We start from the raw sequence: 21,288 nt of genomic DNA on the forward strand, positions 1-21,288 counted from the left end.
GCGCGGGAACGCGCCTAATTTAAATGATTCCCGCCCCCTACAGGATCATTTAAATTGCGCGCGCTTACGCCGGGCATTTTGCCGGAGCGCCCACGCAATTTACGGAGCTACTGCTCCGTGAATCGCGGGTAGCGCAGAAAATTTGCAGGGGCGCAGGGCAAAAACGGTGCCCTGCGCCTACGTAAAAAAAGGGCAAATGTACCTGAATCTACCCCCCTGATTCTATGAACCAGGCTCATAGATACGACGCCCGGACTCAGAGATACGACGGCATATCAGGAGATACACCGTCTTATCTTCTTTATGAATCCGGCCCTATGTGTGTAACCAGTCCAGGCCAATTCTGACATTCCTCTCCTACATGTAAAAATATATTTATTTTCTGCTAGAAAACTACTTAGAACCCCCAAATATTATATATCGTTTTTAACGCAGAGGCCCTAGAGAATCAAATGGTGAGTGTTATTTTTATATCGCATTATATTTGTGCAGTGTTTTTTCAAATGGAAATAGTTTGGAAAAAATACACTTTAATGAATTTTATTACTTAAAAAGACAATATAATACCCAATTGTTTTGTGAAAATAAAAAAAAGATGATGTTATACAGAGTAAATACATACCAAACATGTACGGCTACACCCACTTTCCCTTTCACACACTCCCTCCATTCTATCCCCACCCTACCACCTTACTCTCCCTCACTCTATTTCTTTCCTTCTACCCTGTCCTTCATTCTCTCTCTCTCCCCCCTCCCATTCTCTCTCTCTCTCCTACCTTCCCTCTTCACCCTCCACTTTCCTTCTCTCCCCTCTCTCTTCCCCCTGTCCTTCATTCTCTCTTTCCCTCCCCCCCAACCTTCCCTCTCTGTCCCTTCCCCCAACCTTCCCTCTCTGTCCCTCCCCCCAACCTTCCCTCTCTGTCCCTCCCCCCAACCTTCCCTCTCTGTCCCTCCCCCCAACCTTCCCTCTCTGTCCCTCCCCCCAACCTTCCCTCTCTGTCCCTCCCCCCAACCTTCCCTCTCTGTCCCTCCCCCCAACCTTCCCTCTCTGTCCCTCCCCCCCAACCTTCCCTCTCTGTCCCTCCCCCCAACCTTCCCTCTCTGTCCCTCCCCCCAACCTTCCCTCTCTGTCCCTCCCCCCCAACCTTCCCTCTCTGTCCCTCCCCCCAACCTTCCCTCTCTGTCCCTCTCACTCTATTTCTTTCTTTCTACCCTGTCCTTCATTCTCTCTCTCTCTCTCCCCCCTCCCATTCTCTCTCCCCCCTCCCATTCTCTCTCTCTCCCCTACCTTCCCTCTTCACACTCCACTTTCCTTCTCTCCCCTCTCTCTTCCCCCTGTCCTTCATTCTCTCTTTCCCTCCCTCCCATTCTTGCTCTCTCCCCCCAACCTTCCCTCTCTGTCCCTCCCCCCAACCTTCCCTCTCTGTCCCTCCCCCCAACCTTCCCTCTCTGTCCCTCCCCCCAACCTTCCCTCTCTGTCCCTCCCCCCAACCTTCCCTCTCTGTCCCTCCCCCCAACCTTCCCTCTCTGTCCCTCCCCCCAACCTTCCCTCTCTGTCCCTCCCCCCAACCTTCCCTCTCTGTCCCTCCCCCCAACCTTCCCTCTCTGTCCCTCCCCCCAACCTTCCCTCTCTGTCCCTCCCCCCCCAACCTTCCCTCTCTGTCCCTCCCCCCCCAACCTTCCCTCTCTGTCCCTCTCACTCTATTTCTTTCTTTCTACCCTGTCCTTCATTCTCTCTCTCTCTCCCCCCTCCCATTCTCTCTCCCCCCTCCCATTCTCTCTCTCTCCCCTACCTTCCCTCTTCACACTCCACTTTCCTTCTCTCCCCTCTCTCTTCCCCCTGTCCTTCATTCTCTCTTTCCCTCCCTCCCATTCTTGCTCTCTCCCCCCAACCTTCCCTCTCTGTCCCTCCCCCCAACCTTCCCTCTCTGTCCCTCCCCCAACCTTTTCTCTCTGTCCCTCCCCCAACCTTCCCTCTCTGTCCCTCCCCCAACCTTTTCTCTCTGTCCCTCTCCCCAACCTTCCCTCTCTGTCCCTCCCCCCCAACCTTCCCTCTCTGTCCCTCCCCCCAACCTTTCCTCTCTGTCCCTCCCCCCAACCTTCCCTCTCTGTCCCTCCCCCCAACCTTCCCTCTCTGTCCCTCCCCCCAACCTTTCCTCTCTGTCCCTCCCCCCAACCTTTCCTCTCTGTCCCTCCCCCCAACCTTCCCTCTCTGTCCCTCCCCCGCAACCTTCCCTCTCTGTCCCTCCCCCCAACCTTCCCTCTCTGTCCCTCCCCCCAACCTTCCCTCTCTGTCCCTCCCCCCAACCTTCCCTCTCTGTCCCTCCCCCCCCAACCTTCCCTCTCGCTCTCTCTCCACCTTCCCCACCTCTCTCTCCCCCTCCCCCCACTTTCCCTCTCACTCTCCCCTCCACTTTCCCTCTCTCCATCTCTCCATCTCTCCCCACACCTTCTCTCTCTTCCCCACACCTTCTCTCTCTTCCCCCCACCTTCTCTCTTTTTCACCACCTTCCACCACCCTTGCCCTATCTCTCTTCCCCCCCCCCCCACCTTCCCTCTCTCCCCCCCACCATCTCTCTCTCCTCCCCCTACTTGCCCTCTCTCACCTCCTCGCCTCTCTCGCCCCCCCCCACCTGCCCTCTCTCTCCCCCCACCTCCTCCCCCCCTCTCTCTCCCCCACCTTCTCTCTTTCTCTCCCCCCCACCTTCTCTCTCCCCCCCACCTTCTCTCTTCCTCCCCCCACCTTCTCTCTTCCTCCCACACCTCTCCCCCCCCCCTCACTTCTCACTCCCTTCTCCCACTTCTCTCTCCCTCCCCCCACCTTCTCTCGCCCCCTCTCTCTCTCTCTCTCTCCCTCCTCATGTATTCAGTGTATATGGCGGTATATTCCTTGCGCTGTCACATCTGTTCAGTGTACACTGTGGGGACGCGCAGTTTCTCACAGAGGGATAATTTGTGAGTGGGTTTCACGTGTGTTAGAAATGGGATTTATATTCTGGTTGATGACTCCTATTACCGGGAACTGCGGGGAGATCTGTCCTTCCATCCTCTCTGTGTCCGGCTTTTCTCACAACACTAAACCCCCTTCCTCTCCTCTGTCCTCCCCGACACTCGTCTTCCTGATAGGTGGCGACTGGATGACAGGACGAGGAGTACAGGACTCCTTCCTTCCCTCCGTCTCCTGATCTGCCTTATTGTTAGGTGTTATCAGGGCCGATCCGCCCTATAGGCTCACTATGCAAGCTGCTTGAGGGCCCCCCAAATTACTAGAAGCCTAGTGAGAAGTAATATTCGGACCCTCACCCCGCTTCTCAACTCGCTGGCTGCATGGGAGAAGAGGTAAGAAGTCGGATCCTCCATGCATTACCGTGTTTCTCCGAAAATAAGCCCCAGTCTTGTATTAATTTTGGCAACAAAAGACACAGAAGGGCTTATTTTCGGGGTAGGTCTTACCATGTAATGTGCTGTCTTCTCTCCCCCACCATCTCCCTGCCTGTCAGGAATCCCCAGTGTGAACCGAGTTAAAATGCTTGTAAAATCCTATAATCTACTATATTACAGTATTATATAAATGTACATTGTGTGTGTTTCTGTAATTGTGCCAAATACCTTCATTATAGCGCCGCTCTGCGCTTCTGTGACCTGCTGGAGCTCTCTTCCCCGCAATTCTATTACAAAAAAACACATACATTGTACATTATATACTACTGTAATAGTGTGGATTATAGGATTTTACAAGCATTTTAACTGTTTGCCGACCAGCCGCCGCAGTTCTATGGCGGCAGGTCGGCTCCCCTGCGCGAGAGCCCGTAGCTTTACGTCGGCAGGGGAAGTGGGCACTAGGGGCGCGTGTGCGCCACCGGAGGCGCACACCCCCCGCTCGCTCCTGACTCCCGCGCGCATGCCCGGCGGTCGCGATCACCGCCGGGCACCCGCGATCGCTCGTTACAGAGCGAGGACTGGGAGCTGTGTGTGTAAACACACAGCTCCCGGTCCTGTCAGGGGAGAAATGCTGATCTTCTGTTCATACAATGTATGAACAGCGATCAGTAATTTCCCCTAGTGAGGCCCCGCCCCCTACAGTTAGAACACACCCAGAGAACATACTTAACCCCTTCCTCGCCCCCTAGTGTTAACCCCTTCCCTGCCAGTGGCATTTTTATAGTATTCAATGCATTTTTATAGCCCTGATCGCTAAAAAAATGCCAATGGTCCCAAAAATGTGTCCGAAGTGTCCGCCATAATGTCGCAGTACCGAAAAAAAATCGCTGATCACCACCATTACTAGTAAAAAAAAATATTAATAAAAATGCCATAAAAATATCCCCTATTTTGTAAACGCTATAACTTTTGCGCAAACCAATCAATAAACGCTTATTGTGATTTTTTTTTTACGAAAAATATGTAGAAGAATACGTATCGGCCTAAATTGAGGAAATTTTTTTTTTTTATATATTTTTGGGGGATATTTATTATAGTAAAACATATTCATTTTTTTTCAAAATTGTCACTCTATTTTTGTTTATAGCGCAAAAGCTAAAAACCGCAGAGGTGATCAAATACCACCAAAAGAAAGCTCTATTTGTGGGGAAAAAAAGGACGCCATTTTTGTTTGGGAGCCACGTCGCACGACTGCGCAATTGTCAGTTAAAGCGACGCAGTGCCGAATCGCAAAAAGTGCTCTGGTCTTTGACCAGCAATGTGGTCCGGGGGTTAAGTGTTAAACTAGGTCTTATTTTCGGGATAGGGCTTATATTGCAACCCCCTGGAAAATAACGCTAGGTCTTATTTTCGGGGGAAACACAGTATTTCCCTGTCCGCTCTGTACAGCGACGGCTGTGCTATGTTCATGGTGGTTTGTAAAACCTTTTCATTTTTGGGCAGTGCAATGTGCAATGACTGTGACTTTTCACTAAATATTCACTGGTTGTGAATCTGGCATTGTCATCTAAACAAACATTCACCTGAAAGCTTCACTGATAGTGACTACTTAAAGCGGAGTTGCGACCAAAATTTGACTTTTAAGATAAAAATACCCCTAGAATACTCGTGCATCGTGCAATGTAACAAAGGTATGCTGTAAACTACGCCCAGTTTTCTATTTGTACAGAATTGTTTTCTTACTTTGTGAAGTTCCTGCACAGCGCGGCCATCTCCAGTGGGGTGGGCATCTGAAGCCACAGTGTCCTCCTTCCTGGATTCCGTGCATGCTGGCTACCCAGCATACACCTGACGATCTCACACACGTGCAATCTTGGTCAGCTTGCCATGCCAATAATTATCATACATTTTTATTTCCTGTTGTAAAAGTAATCAGTAATATTAGTAATCCAAAAATGAGGATAATAAAAATAAAGATCATTGAAAATTGATAACAATCATTTATATTATCATAAATTTTCAAATATCTTTATTTTTATTATCCTCATTTTTTGATTACTAATATTAATGATTTATTACTTTACTTTTACAAAAGGAAATAAAAATGTAAAAGTAATAAATCAGTAATATTAGTAATCCAAAAATGAGGATAATAAAAATAAAGATCATTGAAAATTGATGAGAATATAAATATGATTGTTCTCAATTTTCAATGATCTTAATTTTATTATCCTCATTTTTGGATTACTAATATTACTGATTTATTACTTTTACATTTTTATTTCCTGTTGTAAAAGTAATGTATCGGTAATATTAGTAATCTAAAAATAAGGATAATAAAAATGAAGATCATTGAAAATTGATGAGAATATAATATAAATATGATTGTTATCAATTTTCAATGATCTTCATTTTTCATTCATTTTTATTATCCTTATTTTTAGATTAAAATTTTTTTTATTTTATTTTAGATTTTTATTATCCTCATTTTTGGATTACTAATATTACTGATTTATTACTTTTACAACAGGAAATACAAATTTAAAAGTAATAATCAGTAATATTAGTAATCCAAAAATGAGGATAATAAAAATGAAGATCTTTGAAAATTGATGATAATATAAATGATTGTTATACATTTTCAATGATCTTCATTTTTATTATCCTCATTTTTGGATTACTAATATTACATATTTATTACTTTTACATTTTTATTTCAAGTTGTAAAAGTAATAAATTAGTAATCCAAAAATGAGGATCATTGAAAATTGATAACAATCATATTTATATTATATTTATATAAGCAATTTTCAATGATCTTAATTTTTATTATCCTCATTTTTAGATTACTAATTTATTACTTTTACAACAGGAAATAAAAGTGTAAACGATTTAAAATAAGTAATATTAGTAATCCAAAAATTAGGATAATAAAAATGAATATCATTGAAAATTGATGATGATAGTATAAATATAATATAAATATGATTGTTATAAATTTTCAATGATCTTCATTTTTATTATCCTCGTTTTTTGATTACTAATATTACAGATTTTTTATTTTTTTACACTTTTATTTCCTGTTAATAAATAAATCAGTAATATTAGTAATTCAAAGATGAGGATAATAAAAATGAAGATCATTGAAAATTGAGATCAATCATATTTATATTCTCATCAATTTCCAATGATCTTCATTTTTATTATCCTCATTTTTGGATTACTAATATTACTGATTTATTACTTCTACATTTGTATTTCCTTTTGTAAAAGTAATAAATTAGTAATCCAAAAATGAGGATAATAAAAATAAAGATCATTGAAAATTGATAACCATCATATTTATATTATATTTATATTGGCAATTTTCAATGATCTTCATTTTTATTATCCTAATTTTTGGATTAATAATATTACAGATTTTTTATTTTTTACACTTTTATATCCTGTTGTAAAATAAATAAATAAATCAGTAATATTAGTAATCCAAAAATGAGGATAATAAAAATGTAAAATTAATCAGTAATATTAGTAATCCAAAAATGAGGATAATAAAAATTAAGATCATTGAAAATTGATGATGATGATGATAGTATAAATATAATATAAATATGATTGTTATAAATTTTCAATGATCTTCATTTTTATTATCCTCATTTTTGGATTACTAATATTACAGATTTTTTACACTTATTTACTTTTTTTACACTTATTTCCTGTTGTGAAAGAAATAAATCGGTAATATTAGTAATCCAAAAATGAGGATAATAAAAATGAATATCATTGAAAATTGCTAATATAAATATAATATTAATATGATTGTTATCAATTTTCAATGATCTTCATTTTTATTATCCTCATTTTTTAATTACTAATTTTTTTTTTACAACAGGAAAATAAAAGTGTAAAAAATTAAAAATAAGTAATATTAGTAATCCAAAAATGAGGAAAATAAAAATGAAGATCATTGAAAATTGATAACAATCATTTATATATGAAGATCATTGAAAATATAAATATGATTGATTTATGTTTTTATTGATCTTCATTCTTATTATCCTCATTTTTGGATTACTAATATTACTGATTTATTACTTCTACATTTTTATTTCCTGTTGTAAAAGTAAAGTAATAAATCATTAATATTAGTAAGCAAAAAATAACTATAATAAAAATGAAGATCATTGAAAATTGATGACAATATAAATGATTGTTATCAATTTTCAATGATCTTCATTTTTATTATCTTCATTTTTGGATTACTAACATTACTTATTTTGAATTTTTTACACTTTTATTTCCTGTTGTAAAAGTAATAAATTAGTAATCCAAAAATGAGGATAATAAAAATTAAGATCATTGAAAATTGATAACCATCATATTTATATTATATTTATATTGGCAATTTTCAATGATCTTCATTTTTATTATCCTAATTTTTTGATTACTAATATTACAGATTTTTTACTTTTACATTTTTATTTCCTGTTGTAAAAGTAATAAATCAGTAATATTAGTAATCCAAAAATGAGGATAATAAAAATGAAGATCATTGAAAATTGATGATGATGATAGTAAAAATATAATATAAATATGATTGTTATACATTTTCAATGATCTTCATTTTTATTATCCTCATTTTTGGATTAATAATATTACAGATTTTTTTTTTTTTTTTACACTTATTTACTTTTTTACACTTATTTCCTGTTGTAAAAGAAATAAATCGGTAATATTAGTAATCCAAAAATGAGGATAATAAAAAGGAAGATCATTGAAAATTACTAATATAAATATAATATTAATATGATTGTTATCAATTTTCAATGATCTTCATTTTTATTATCCTCATTTTTGGATTACTAATTTTTCTTTTTTACAACAGGAAATAAAAGTGTAAAAAATTAAAAATAAGTAATATTAGTAATCCAAAAATGAGGAAAATAAAAATGAAGATCATTGAAAATTGATAACAATCATTTATATATGAAGATCATTGAAAATATAAATCTGATTGATTTATGTTTTTATTGATCTTCATTTTTATTATCCTCATTTTTGGATTACTAATATTACTGATTCATTACTTCTACATTTTTATTTCCTTTTGTAAAAGTAATACATTGGTAATCCAAAAATGAGGATAATAAAAATGAAGATCAATGGAAATTGATGAGAATATAAATATGATTGATCTCAATTTTCAATGATCTTCATTTTTATTATGCTTATTTTTGGATTACTAATATTACTGATTTATTACTTTTACAACAGGAAATAAAAATGTATAAGTAATTAATCAGTAATATTAAGATCGTTGAAAATTGCCAATATAAATATGATGGTTATCAATTTAAAATGATCTTAATTTTTTTATTATCCTCGTTTTTGGATTACTAATTTATTACTTTTACAACAGGATATACAAGTGTAAAAAATTAAAAATAAGTAATGTTAGTAATCCAAAAATAAGGATAATAAAAATGAAGATCATTGAAAATTGATAACAATCATTTATATTATCATCAATTTTCAATGATCTTCATTTTTATTATCCTTATTTTTTGCTTACTAATATTAACGATTTATTACTTTACTTTTACAACAGGAAATAAAAATGTAAAAGTAATAAATCAGTAATATTAGTAATCCAAAAATGAGGATAATAAAAATTAAGATCATTGAAAATTGATAACCATCATATTTATATTATATTTATATTGGCAATTTTCAATGATCTTCATTTTTATTATCCTAATTTTTGGATTAATAATATTACAGATTTTTTACTTTTTACACTTTTATTTCCTGTTGTAAAATAAATAAATCAGTAATATTAGTAATCCAAAAATGAGGATAATAAAAATAAAGATCATTGAAAATTGCTAATATAATATTAATATGATTGTTATCAATTTTCAATGATCTTCATTTTTATTATCCTCATTTTTGGATTACTATTTTTTTTTTTTTACAACAGGAAATAAAAGTGTAAAAAATTAAAAATAAGTAATATTAGTAATCCAAAAATGAGCATAATAAAAATGAAGATCATTGAAAATTGATAACAATCATTTATATATGAAGATCATTGAAAATATAAATATGATTGATTTATGTTTTCATTGATCTTCATTTTTATTATCCTCATTTTTGGATTACTAATATTACTGATTTATTACTTCTACATTTTTATTTCCTTTTGTAAATGTAATAAATTGGTAATCCAAAAATGAGGACAATAAAAATGAAGATCATTGGAAATGGATGAAAATATAAATATGATTGTTATCAATTTTAAATGACCTTCATTTTCATTCTCATCATTTTTGGATTATTAATGTTGCTGATTTCTTTCTTCTACATTTTTATTTCCTGTTCTCCTTCCTTGTGTTCAATTTTGTTCTCCGTCCCCCTGAGCCGCAAGTTATATTCCTTTTATTTATTTATTATATATATATATATATATATATATATATATATATATATATATATATATATATATATATATATATATATATATATATATATATATATATATATATATATATATATATTTTATATCTTTTATGCAACATGGCAGTCCTATTGAAGGAGGGTGGAGCTACAGCCGAAACGCGTTGTCTTTGCCACCAATGTATCATTGGAATGAACACATATTTGGACTTGAATCTTATAGTGTAACACTTCTTAGTTCTACATTCACTCATGGCGCCCGATGTCTGTCTCCTCAGGGTGCTCCTGTGGAACCGGTGGCGTCAGCTGTCCCACGTCCGGAGAGCCCACCCTCAGCAGAGATGGAAGAAGAGTCTCCGGTGCATCGAAGGCGCCATCTACCAAGTCTCTGCCAACAAACTCTCCAGGGCGTGGAGCCCCGGTGCCGCCAGCAAGTCGACGCACAAAACTGGTGAGTCACATGACGGTAGAAAATTAAATGCAGATATTGTTTAAAACTGAACTCCAGATTCACAGATTCACTTGCCAAAGGGGATTGTATTTCTGTACATCCAGTTCTTAGGTTTCCCTGCCCTGCAGTCGCATGTACGGGCCAGTTCACACAACATGCGGTCCAGTGCTTTTTTTTTTTTTTTTTTCAGCCAAAACACATAGAAAGTAGGTTACATAGGTTACATGGGGCCAGATTCACATAGAACTGCGGCGGCGTAACGTATCGTAGATACGTTACACCGCCGCAAGTTTTCATCGCAAGTGCCTGATTCACAAAGCACTTGCAATGAAAACCTACGCCGGCGGCCTCCGGCGTAAGCCCGCGTAATTCAAAGGGGCGTGTGCCATATAAATTAGGCGCGCTCCCGCGCCGGACCTACTGCGCATGCTCCCTTTTGAATTTCCCTGCCGTGCTTTGCGCGAAGTGACGTCATTTTTTCGATTGGCGACGTGCGTAGCGTACTTCCGTATTCCCGGACGTCTTACGCAAGAAGGAAAAAATTTTGAATTTCGACCCGGGAACGACGGCCATACTTTATACAGCAATACGTGTGCTGTGTAAAGTTAAGGCACCAAAAACGACGACTAACTTTGCGACGGGAAACTAGACTAGCGGCGACATAGCGAACGCGAAAAACCGTCGTGGATCGCCGTAACTCCTAATTTGCATACCCGATGCTGGTTTACGACGCAAACTCCCCCCAGCGGCGGCCGCGATACTGCATCCTAAGATCCGACAGTGTAAAACAATTACGCCTGTCGGATCTTAGGGCTATCTATGCGTAACTAATTCTATGAATCAGTCCCATAGATACTCTGAGAGATACGACGGAGTATCTGAGATACGACGTCGTATCTCTTTTGTGAATCTGGGCCATGGTTCTCAATGGCATAGTTCAAACCAATGCGTTTCGGCTCCACAAAAAAAGTAGAACATGCCGCATTTTTTCTGCAGAACACTGTACTGGAACGCACCAGAAATGCATCAAAAAGGCACCAGACCCCAGTACAGCGGGGGGGGGGGGGGGGGGAACAGGAAAGGGATAAAAAAGAGGATAAAAGTTTTTGGAACGCATGAAAACGCACCAGACCCCAGTACAGTGGGGGAAAAAAACATGGAGAGGAAGGAAAGAAAAAAGGAAAAAAAAAACCCCATCTAGAATGCCTTCAAAAACCCTCCAGTTCCTGTTTTTTTTTTTTTCACTGTGCTGGGAACTGGAGGGTTTTTGAAGGCATTCTAGATGGGGTTTTTTTTCCTCCTTTTTTCTTTCCTTCCTCTCCATGTTTTTTTTTTTTTTGTTTTCACTGTGCTGGGAAGAGGAAGGAAAAAAAAAGAAAAGGAGGAAAAAAACATCTGGAACGCATTAAAAATCGCACCTGACCCAAGTACAGGGGGAAAAAAAGAGGAAGGAAAAAAAAAATAAAGTAGCAAAAAAGCATCTGAAATGCATAAGAAAAAAAAACACCAGACTCCAGTACAGTAAAAAAACAAACAAAAAAAAACAGAAAGAGGAAAAATTCATTAAAGGAGGTAAAAAAGGCATAAAAAACGCACAGGAACGTATGAAAAGCAGAAACACATAGAATAACACACCTGATCCAAATACAGGCAAAAAAAAAAAAAAAGGAAGGAAATGAAGAGGAAGGAAAAAAGAGGAAAAAAAACATCTGGAATGCATAAAAAAAACGCACCAGACACCAGCACAGTGGGGAAAAAAAGGAAGAGGAAGGAAAGAAAATAAAAAAAAGGCACCCGGAACGCATCAAAACGGCACCAGACCCCAGCACAGTGAAAAAAACAAAGAAGAGGAAGGAAGGAAAAAAAACACCCGGAACACATAAAAACACATTAAAAAAAATCACTGGAAGGCAGAAACGGATCCAGAACGGACCTGGAGGGCGTTGTTGTGGTGTGAAGTAGCCTGTATACACATCCTTTATATACTGCAGGGCAGGGGAAGCCTCCGACACCTATGATTGGCCAAGTACAGGTAATGTTATACTGGCGGGATCTCTCAGATGGGTTGGGACTAGGAGGCGAGAGGTAATGCACCAGACCCAAGTACAGGTGGGGGGGGGGGGGGGGAACAGGAAGAGGAAGGAAAAAAGAGGAGTGCAAAAACATCTGGAATGCATAAGAAAAAATAAATAAAAAGATACTCCAGTACAGTAAAAAAAATAAAAACAGAAAAAGGAAGACTTAAAGGGGTTGTAAAGGTTTGTTTTTTATTTTCTAAATAGCTTCCTTTAAGCTCGTGCATTGTTGGTTCACTTACCTTTTCCTTCCATTTCCCTTCTAAATGTTTTTTTTCTTTGTCTGAATTTCTCACTTCCTGTTCCTCCTCAGTAAGCTGTTCTGGCTGACTAACCCCCAGCCAGAACGGCTCGGATGATGGTGGAAAGCTTACTGAGGAGAAACAGGAAGTGAGAAATTCAGACAAAGAAAAAAAAAAAACATTTAGAAGGGAAAGGTAAGTGAACCAACAATGCACAAGCTTAACCACTTAAGACCCGGACCTTTAGGCAGCTAAAGGACCCGGCCAGTTTTTGCGATTCGGCACTGCGTCGCTTTAACTGACAATTGCGTGGTAGTGCGGCGTGGCTCCCAAACAAAATTGGCGTCCTTTTTTCCCCACAAATAGAGCTTTCTTTTGGTGGTATTTGATCACCTCTGCGGTTTTTATTTTTTGCGCTATAAACAAAAATAGAGCGACGATTTTGAAAAAAATTCTATATTTTTTACTTTTTGCTATAATAAATATCCCCCAAAAATATATAAAAACAAAATGTTTCCTCAGTTTAGGCCGATACGTATTCTTCTACCTATTTTTGGTAAAAAAAATCGTAATAAGCGATCGATTGGTTTGCGCAAAATTTATAGCGTTTACAAAATAGGGGATAGTTTTATTGCATTTTTATAAAAAACATATTTTTTTACTACTAATGGCGGCGATCAGCGATTTTTTTCGTGACTGCGACATTACGGCGGACACATTGGACAATTTTGACACATTTTTGGGACCATTGTCATTTTCACAGCAAGAAATGCATTGTTTACTGTGAAAATGACAATTGCAGTTTGGGAGTTAACCACAAGGGGGCGCTGATGGGGTTATGTGTGACCTCATTTGTGTTTCTTACTGTAGGGGGGTGGGGCTGTAGGTGTGACGTCATTGATCGTGTTTCCCTATAAAAGGGAACACACGATCAATGACAGCGCCACAGTGAAGAACAGGGAAGCTGTGTTTACACACAGCTTTCCCGTTCTTCAGCTCCGGAGACCGATCGCGGGACTCCAGCGGCGATCGGGTCCCGCGGTCACGGAGCTTCGGACTGGGCACTTAAAGAGGACGTAAAGGGACGTACTTGTGCCCAGCCGTGCCATTCTGCCGACGTATATGTGCAGGAGGCGGTCCTTAAGTGGTTAATAGTCATTCAAACCCCTTTGTGTCAACTTATGTTTGTTATCAGGCCAAAATCACCTGGGGTATGTAAACTTTTGATCGGGGTCATTTGGGGAGTTTCTGTTGTGATTACGATATAAAAAGAGTAAACACGGGTGATTGATAATAAATGGCTTCAACCAAACGCTAAACAAGAGTGAGAAAAAAGTTTTTGGGGCAGATCCACGTAGATCGGCGCATATATCCGCCGGGCGTAGCGTATCTAAGATACACTACGCCGCCGTAACTTTTTTTTCGAATCCTCAAAGAATTTGCGCCGTAAGTTACGGCGGCGTAGTGTATCTTTGGCGGTGATGGGGGCGTGTTTTATGTAAATACGTCGTGACCCGACGTAAACAACGTTTTTTTTTAACGGCGCATGCGCCGTCCGTGGGGGTATCCCAGTGCGCATGCTCGAAAATAAACCGGAACCAGCCAATGCTTCCGACGGTGACGTCATTCTACGTAAATCCCTATTCGCGAACGACTTACGCAAACAACGTAAAAAAATCAAAATTCGACGCAGGAACGACGGCCATACTTAACATTGAGTACGCCTCATAATAGCAGGGGTAACTATACGCCGGAAAAAGCCGAACGCAAACTACGTAAAAAAATGCGTCGGACGTACGTTCGTGGATCGCCGTAACTAGCTAATCTGCATACTCGACGCGGAATTCGACGGAAACGCCACCTAGCGGCCGACGGAAAAATGCATCTACGATCCGACGGCGTACTAAGACGTACGCCTGTCGGATCGATCCCAGATGCAGTCGTATCTTGTTTTGTAGATACGAAACAAAGATACGACGCGGGAAATTTAAAATTACGCGGCGTATCAATAGATAGGCCGGCGTAATCCTTTTGTGGATCTGCCCCTTTGTGTTTATCATTCATAATCTCTGAAAAATGCCCAAGAAATCATAAATTCTGCCGGGGTATGTAAACTTATGAGCACAGCCGTAGATGCAGTTCCATTGGTCAAAGCTGGAACAATGTAACGATATCATAATATCCATATATGGAATTCAGCTTGGAAAACATGATACAAAAATTTGATACATTTTATCAACTACCAAATGAGATTTTTCTGGTTTATTTTCATCTTTTATGACAAAACAGACTTTCATTTTGGGGGATAAAACCAGAAAATCGCGATTTCCGTCCCGCTATTACCAGACACACACGTGATCCCTGTATATGACCGGATTCTATCCATGAAGAATAAAAGCGGACTCCCCCTTTAATAACTTGCGACTCTCAGACCGGGCGCGCTTCTTGCGGATCTTCGCCCCACATCCACGAAATATTAGAGCGCAAGCACTTCGCGCAATCTGCTGCGCTGTAAACCTCGGCGTCGGAGGATGTTAAAGCGACATAAATCACCAGAAAAACAAGACAGCGATGGAGAAGCGTGGCGCGGAGGGCTGCGGGAGCGACAGGGCGTGCGCGGTTTGCCAGGTGGCGAGCGCGTGTCGCAGTCACTCACCTGCCAGCCGGGCGTCTCGCGGAGTGAGCGAGTCGCATTTGATGGTGCGTGCGCGGCCTCTTCTCTGGCAGGAGCTGTCAGTCAGCCGGCTGGTTGAGGACTCTGCCCCATCTGTCGTGTGTGTCGGGGGGAAGGGGAGGGTGTTACCTGTCTGCCTGTCATGTCACCGGGAGAGCGATCAGCCATGCCAGAGCTCTGCCGGCAGACGAGCCCGTGCCCCGCGACCCCCCGCCGTGATAGCGAGCCGCGCTCTCTGTGCCGTTCTGACTTGTTTATTTACATCGGACACCGATGGACAACGTGCGGAGAAACGACAACACAACCTCACTGGCTGCCATAACACAAAGAGAACCTGTCATCGCATATTTCCCATGTTAGGTGAGAGTTTGCCAAGCGATGTGTCGGTTTAACATTACCTCTCATAGAGCTCACAGTCCGACACAGATTAGCCGCCCGCCGCAGCCTCTCGCCTCCTAGTCCGAACCCATCTGAGCGATCCCGCCAGTATAACATTACCTGTACTTGGCCAATCATAGGTGTCGGAGGCATCCCCTGCCCTGCAGTATACAAGGGGTGTGTATACACAGAGGCGGCTCTTTAATTAGCCAAATTAGGCGGTCGTCTAAGGCCTCACACTCACAGGGCCCTCGCGGCCACCTAACTTGCCCAATGCATTACCCCCAGTTTCGAGGGACAGAGGATGTTAACGCTGCTGTGCTCAGGCAGTGTTATGAGCCCTGACTCAAGGTGCAAGTGCCGCCAGCGTCCCTAACAACCAGTGAATATCGGTGACACCACCCCTTGTGACATCAATGATCCAGCATGCCCTCAGTCAATGACATCACCGGGTGGCCCCCGCCCCTTAGTTATTAAAGAGCAGGATATAGGGCTGCCTTGTTAAAGGGGGCTTCCAGATTCTGATAAGCCCCCTGCCCACAGACCCCCACAACCACCGGCCAGGGTTGTGGGGAAGAGGCTCTTGTCCTATTTTTTCCCATCATGGGTGTGAGTGGGGCCCCATGTCAAGTTTTGCCTAAGGCCTCACAAAGCCTAGAGCCGCCTCTGTGTATACAGGCTACTTCACACCACAACAATGCCCCCCAGATCCGTTTTGGATCCGTTTCTGCTTTTTATGAATTCCAGTGTTTTTTTTTTATGCGTTTTTGATGCTTTCCGGATATTTTTTTTCCTTCCTTCCTCTTCTTTGTTTTTTTCACTGTTCTGGAATCTGGTGCGGTTTTGATGCATTGCGGCTGCTTTTTTCTCTCTTTCCTTCGTCCTTCCTATTTTTTTTCCCACTGTGTTGGGTCTGGTGCGTTTTTTTTTTTTTATGCATTTTTGATGCATTCCAGATGGTTTGTTTCCTCTTTTTTTTTTTTCACTTCCTGTTCTTTTTACTGTACTGGAGTCTGGTGCATTTTTTTTTAATGCGTTGCAGATGCTTTTTCCCCCTCCTTTAAAGGTAACCATCCTTGCCCACGTTCTCCACCAAAAAAAAAAGGTAACCATCCTCACCTGTTTGCTTGTAATTGGTGTGTTTGTATGAGGCCGGGTTCACACTGGTACGACACAACAGCCATACTACTTTGGATCCAACTTGAAGTTCCGATATTCGTCCGACTTCAATGAACAGGGATCCGACTTTGATCCCCGACAATACCAGGCACTGTGTTTGGTATGAATCTTGAGGGGGAACTCTGCGCCAAATAAAAAAAAAAAAGACATGGGTTCCCCCTCCAACAGCATACCAGGCTCTTCGCTCTGGTATGGATTTTAAGGGGAATCCCCTACGCTGAAAAAAACGTCATGGGGGTCCCCCCCAAAGTCCATACCAGACCCTTATCCGAGCACACAGCCCGGCTGATCAGGAAAGGGGGTGGGGACGAGCGATGACGTCATATAGGGTGGGGCTTCCCCAATGACGTCACACGGTGACCCCGCCCCATGCCAATATAAGTAGTCATATGGGGCATTAGAGCGGGAGAGAGTGTCGTATCAACATCGGAAGAAGAGCAGAGGAAAGAAGACAACGGAGAAGATCGGGCATAGGAGCGAGCGGAAGAGCAGGAGATAGCGTGGGAGGCCCAGCAGAAGACACCGGGCAGAGGGAGAAGAACCGGAGAGAGCGGAGGCCCCCGGAGCTGCCTAATAATCTATACCTGTGTAGTGTGTTTTTTTTTTTTACACTTTTTTTTTCCCAGGTGAATGGGTCGGTGTACAATGTACCCCATACTCCTTCACATAGGGTGGGGGGCTGTGATCTGGGGGCCCCCCTGGTATGTTCTTAGAGGAGGAAACCATGCCATTTTTTTTTCATTTGGCGTGGAGTTCTTCCTAAAGATCATCAGAGCACAAGTCGCATCAGTCAAGACGTGATCCAACTTTGATCCGACTTTAGTGATATTCAATGGGCTGAAGTAGGATCAAAGTAGTGCAAGGTTCATTTTCAAAGTCAGACCGACTTGTGTCAGACCAGTTAAGACGGCTCCCATAGGAAAACATTGATTTTTACACGTCATGCGACATGAGCTCCCAATGTCGGAGCGTTTGTGTGAACCTGGCCTCAATGGCTATTAAAATCAACCATACTGACCTGTGGTCTGTTCGCTTGTAATTAGTGTGTGTGTATAAAAGGATCAATGAGTTTCTGGACTCCTGACAGACCCTTGCATCTTTCATCCAGTGCTGCACTGACTTTTCTGGATTCCGAGTCAAGGGAGAAAGAAAAATAATTGTCAAAGGATCTGTGGGAAAAGGTAGTTGAACTGTATAAAACAAAAAAGGGATATAAAAAGATATCCAAGGAATCGAGAATACCAATCAGCAGTGTTCAAACTCTAACCAAGAAGTGGAAAATGAGGGGTGCTGGTGAAACCAAACCACGGTCAGGTAGACCAACTAAAATCTCAGCCACAACTGCCAGGAAAATTGTTGGGGATGCAAAGAAAATCCCACAAATACCTTCAGGTGAAATACAGGACTCTCTGAAAACATGGGGTGTGACTGTACAAGATGCACAATAAGGAGGCACTTGAAGAAAGATGGGCGGCATGATCGAGTCACCAGAAGAAAGTCATTACTACACAAATGCCACAAAGTATCCGCTTACAATACACCAAACATCACAGAGACAAGACCCAAACCTTCTGCCACAAAGTCATTTGGAGAGATGAGAACAAAATTTAGCTTTTTGGCCACAACCAGAAACACTACCTTTGGAGAGGAGACAACAAGGCCTATGATGAAAGGTCCACCATCCCTACTGTGAAACACGAAGTTGGATCGCTAAAGTTTTGGGGATGTGTGAGCTACAAAGGCACAGGAAATTTTTGGTCACAATTGATGGAAAGATGAATGCAGAATGTTATCAAAAAATACTGGAAGAACATTTCATTCATCGGCCAGGAAGCTGCGCACGGGACGTACTTGGACATTCCAACATGACAAGGATCCAAAACACAAGGCCAAGTCCTCCTGTCATTGGCTACAGCAGAATAAAGTGAAGGCTCTGGAGTGTCCATCTCAGTCTTCTGACCTCAATATCATTGAGCCCCTCTGGGGAGATCTCAGATGTGCCGATCATGCGAGACAGCCCAAAAATGTACAGGAACTGGAAGAGGAATGGGGGAGATTTACCATCTGAGAAGATAAAGAGCCTCATCCACAAATACCACAAAACACTTCAAGCTGTTAAAGGGGGCAATACACTGTATTATGGACTGGGGTATGTACACTTTTGATCAGGGTCATTTGGGGAGTTTCTGTTGCCATTATGATATAAAAAGAGTAAACACAGATGATTGATAATAAATGGCTTCAGCCAATCACTAACCATGAGTGAGAGAGAAGTTTTTGTGTTCTCATTCATATTCTCTGAAAAATGGCCAAGAAATCCTAAATTCTGCCAGGGTATGTAAACTTATGAGCACAACTGTTTATCGGCAGGGGGGATCCCCTAGAACACATGTCAAACATGAGGCCTACAGGCCCGAATCCAGCCATTTCATGTGGCCCTTGCACCTCACCTGCAGCAAACTCTGGCCCGTCCAAGTGCCCGTTGCCTGTACATGTGTCTGCCTGTCGCCCTCTGCTTACACTTTGTGATCTTTCTTTCAGGAAAAGCGGATGTGAGCAGCACCAGCCCCAGCAACCTGCACTCAAATCGCACAGCCACCCCGACCCAGTATTTTGCAAGGTAGGTGTACCCGTGTGTGTGTTTAGTCCTTAGGTGCTGCCTTCTCCCTCCTCTCTGCGCCCCCTGGGGGGATGTAGTGCTGGTTATCTGGCTGCAGAACATTCTGTGAGTGTTAAATAAAAATCCGTAGTCCTGCATCCCTACAGCTGTGACCTCCCTGCATCCCTACAGACGTGACCTCCTTGCATCCCTACAGACGTGACCACCCTGCATCCCTGCAGACGTGACCTCCCTGCATCCCTACAGACGTGACCTCCCTGCATCCCTACAGACGTGACCTCCCTGCATCCCTACAGACGTGACCTCCCTGCATCCCTACAGACGTGTTCTCCCTGCATCCCTACAGACGTGTTCTCCCTGCATCCCTACAGGCGTGACCTCCCTGCATCCCTACAGGCGTGACCTCCCTGCATCCCTACAGGCGTGACCTCCCTGCATCCCTACAGGCGTGACCTCCCTGCATCCCTACAGATGTGACCCTACAGACGTGACCTCCCTGCATCCCTACAGGCGTGACCTCCCTGCATCCCTACAGACGTGACCTCCCTGCATCCCTACAGACGTGACCCTACAGACGTGACCTCCCTGCATCCCTACAGACGTGACCTCCCTGCATCCCTACAGACGTGACCTCCCTGCATCCCTACAGACGTGACCTCCCTGCATCCCTACAGACGTGACCTCCCTGCATCCCTACAGACGTGACCTCCCTGCATCCCTACAGACGTGACCTCCCTGCATCCCTACAGACGTGACCACCTTGCATCCCTACAGACGTGACCACCTTGCATCCCTACAGATGTGACCACCCTGCATCCCTACAGACGTGACCTCCCTGCATCCCTACAGACGTGACCTCCCTGCATCCCTACAGACGCGGCCCCCCTGCATCCCTACAGACGCGGCCCCCCTGCATCCCTACAGACGCGGCCCCCCTGCATCCCTACAGACGCGGCCCCCCTGCATCCCCCCACGGCCGTGGCCTCCCTGCAACTCCCTACAGATGTTTCCTTGCATCCCTGCACCCCTACAGACGCGGCCCCCCTGCATCCCTATGATCATGACCTTGCTGCATCCATGACAGTGCAGACAACTCCTGGCTTTTCTTGTTTCTCTTGCTTCCTGCTGCCAACATATTTTGGGATCAGTAGGGAGCTGAGAAGAACAGGAAGGGACGGACTAGTGCACAGGAATAGACCCGCTCACTATTTCCTGTAGTGCACTACCCCAGAAGCCACCCATTGGATCAGGGTGCCTATGTACACGTCTTCCTTTATTATATTGGTACCAGAATTTCTGTGACCAATCACCTTCCTGGCTAGAAATAGAGTTTCCCTAAGAAATACTCAGGTATGAATCCTTCATCTAAAACTCCAAATATCTGGCTTTAAATTCATTTTTTTCTAGTTCTTTTTTTTTTTTTCATCCCTATGGGGAGATTTGCCTTCATTCAGACAACAGAAATAGAGAGAAAATCTCTCCAAAATGAGGGGAAATCGAAAGTTGTCTCTGGAGCGAGTGTCCCCATTGGAAGATTTCCCCCTCTATTTCCTGTTTTAATGACAACAGTCAAAATTTGTCTTTACCAGTGAAAATAGAGAGGTGAATTTCTCCCTAGTAAGGAAACGCATTCGGCAACAAAAACCTGACAGGTGTTCTAACCCTTCCCTTCTCCATTCAAAACGTAAAAAAAAAAATAATAATAATACTTTAACCTGTAGTGGATACCAGGCGTGCTACACATGCCCCAAAAAACAACTTCATTGAGGTACACAGGGCATGTGTGGTACGCCCTGTCCTTGTGCCCCACTGCTGACCCCCCCCCCCCCCCT

General features: G+C 42.1%; 1 protein-coding gene across 2 annotated transcripts in view; it reads left to right on the top strand.

Moving 5' to 3' along the window:
• The window catches only part of ZC3H3 (zinc finger CCCH-type containing 3), a 298,560-nt gene that overhangs the window by 186,824 nt on the left and 90,448 nt on the right, over positions 1-21,288 (top strand). For both annotated transcript variants that reach the window (XM_040352126.1, XM_040352125.1), the window contains exons 5-6: positions 10,116-10,288; positions 19,378-19,456. In XM_040352126.1, coding sequence (XP_040208060.1) covers positions 10,116-10,288; positions 19,378-19,456 — 252 coding nt within the window. The remainder of the gene's footprint in view (positions 1-10,115; positions 10,289-19,377; positions 19,457-21,288) is intronic.

Source organism: Rana temporaria, chromosome 5 (assembly GCF_905171775.1).
Source record: "Rana temporaria chromosome 5, aRanTem1.1, whole genome shotgun sequence".
NCBI classification, from domain to species: domain Eukaryota; kingdom Metazoa; phylum Chordata; class Amphibia; order Anura; family Ranidae; genus Rana; species Rana temporaria.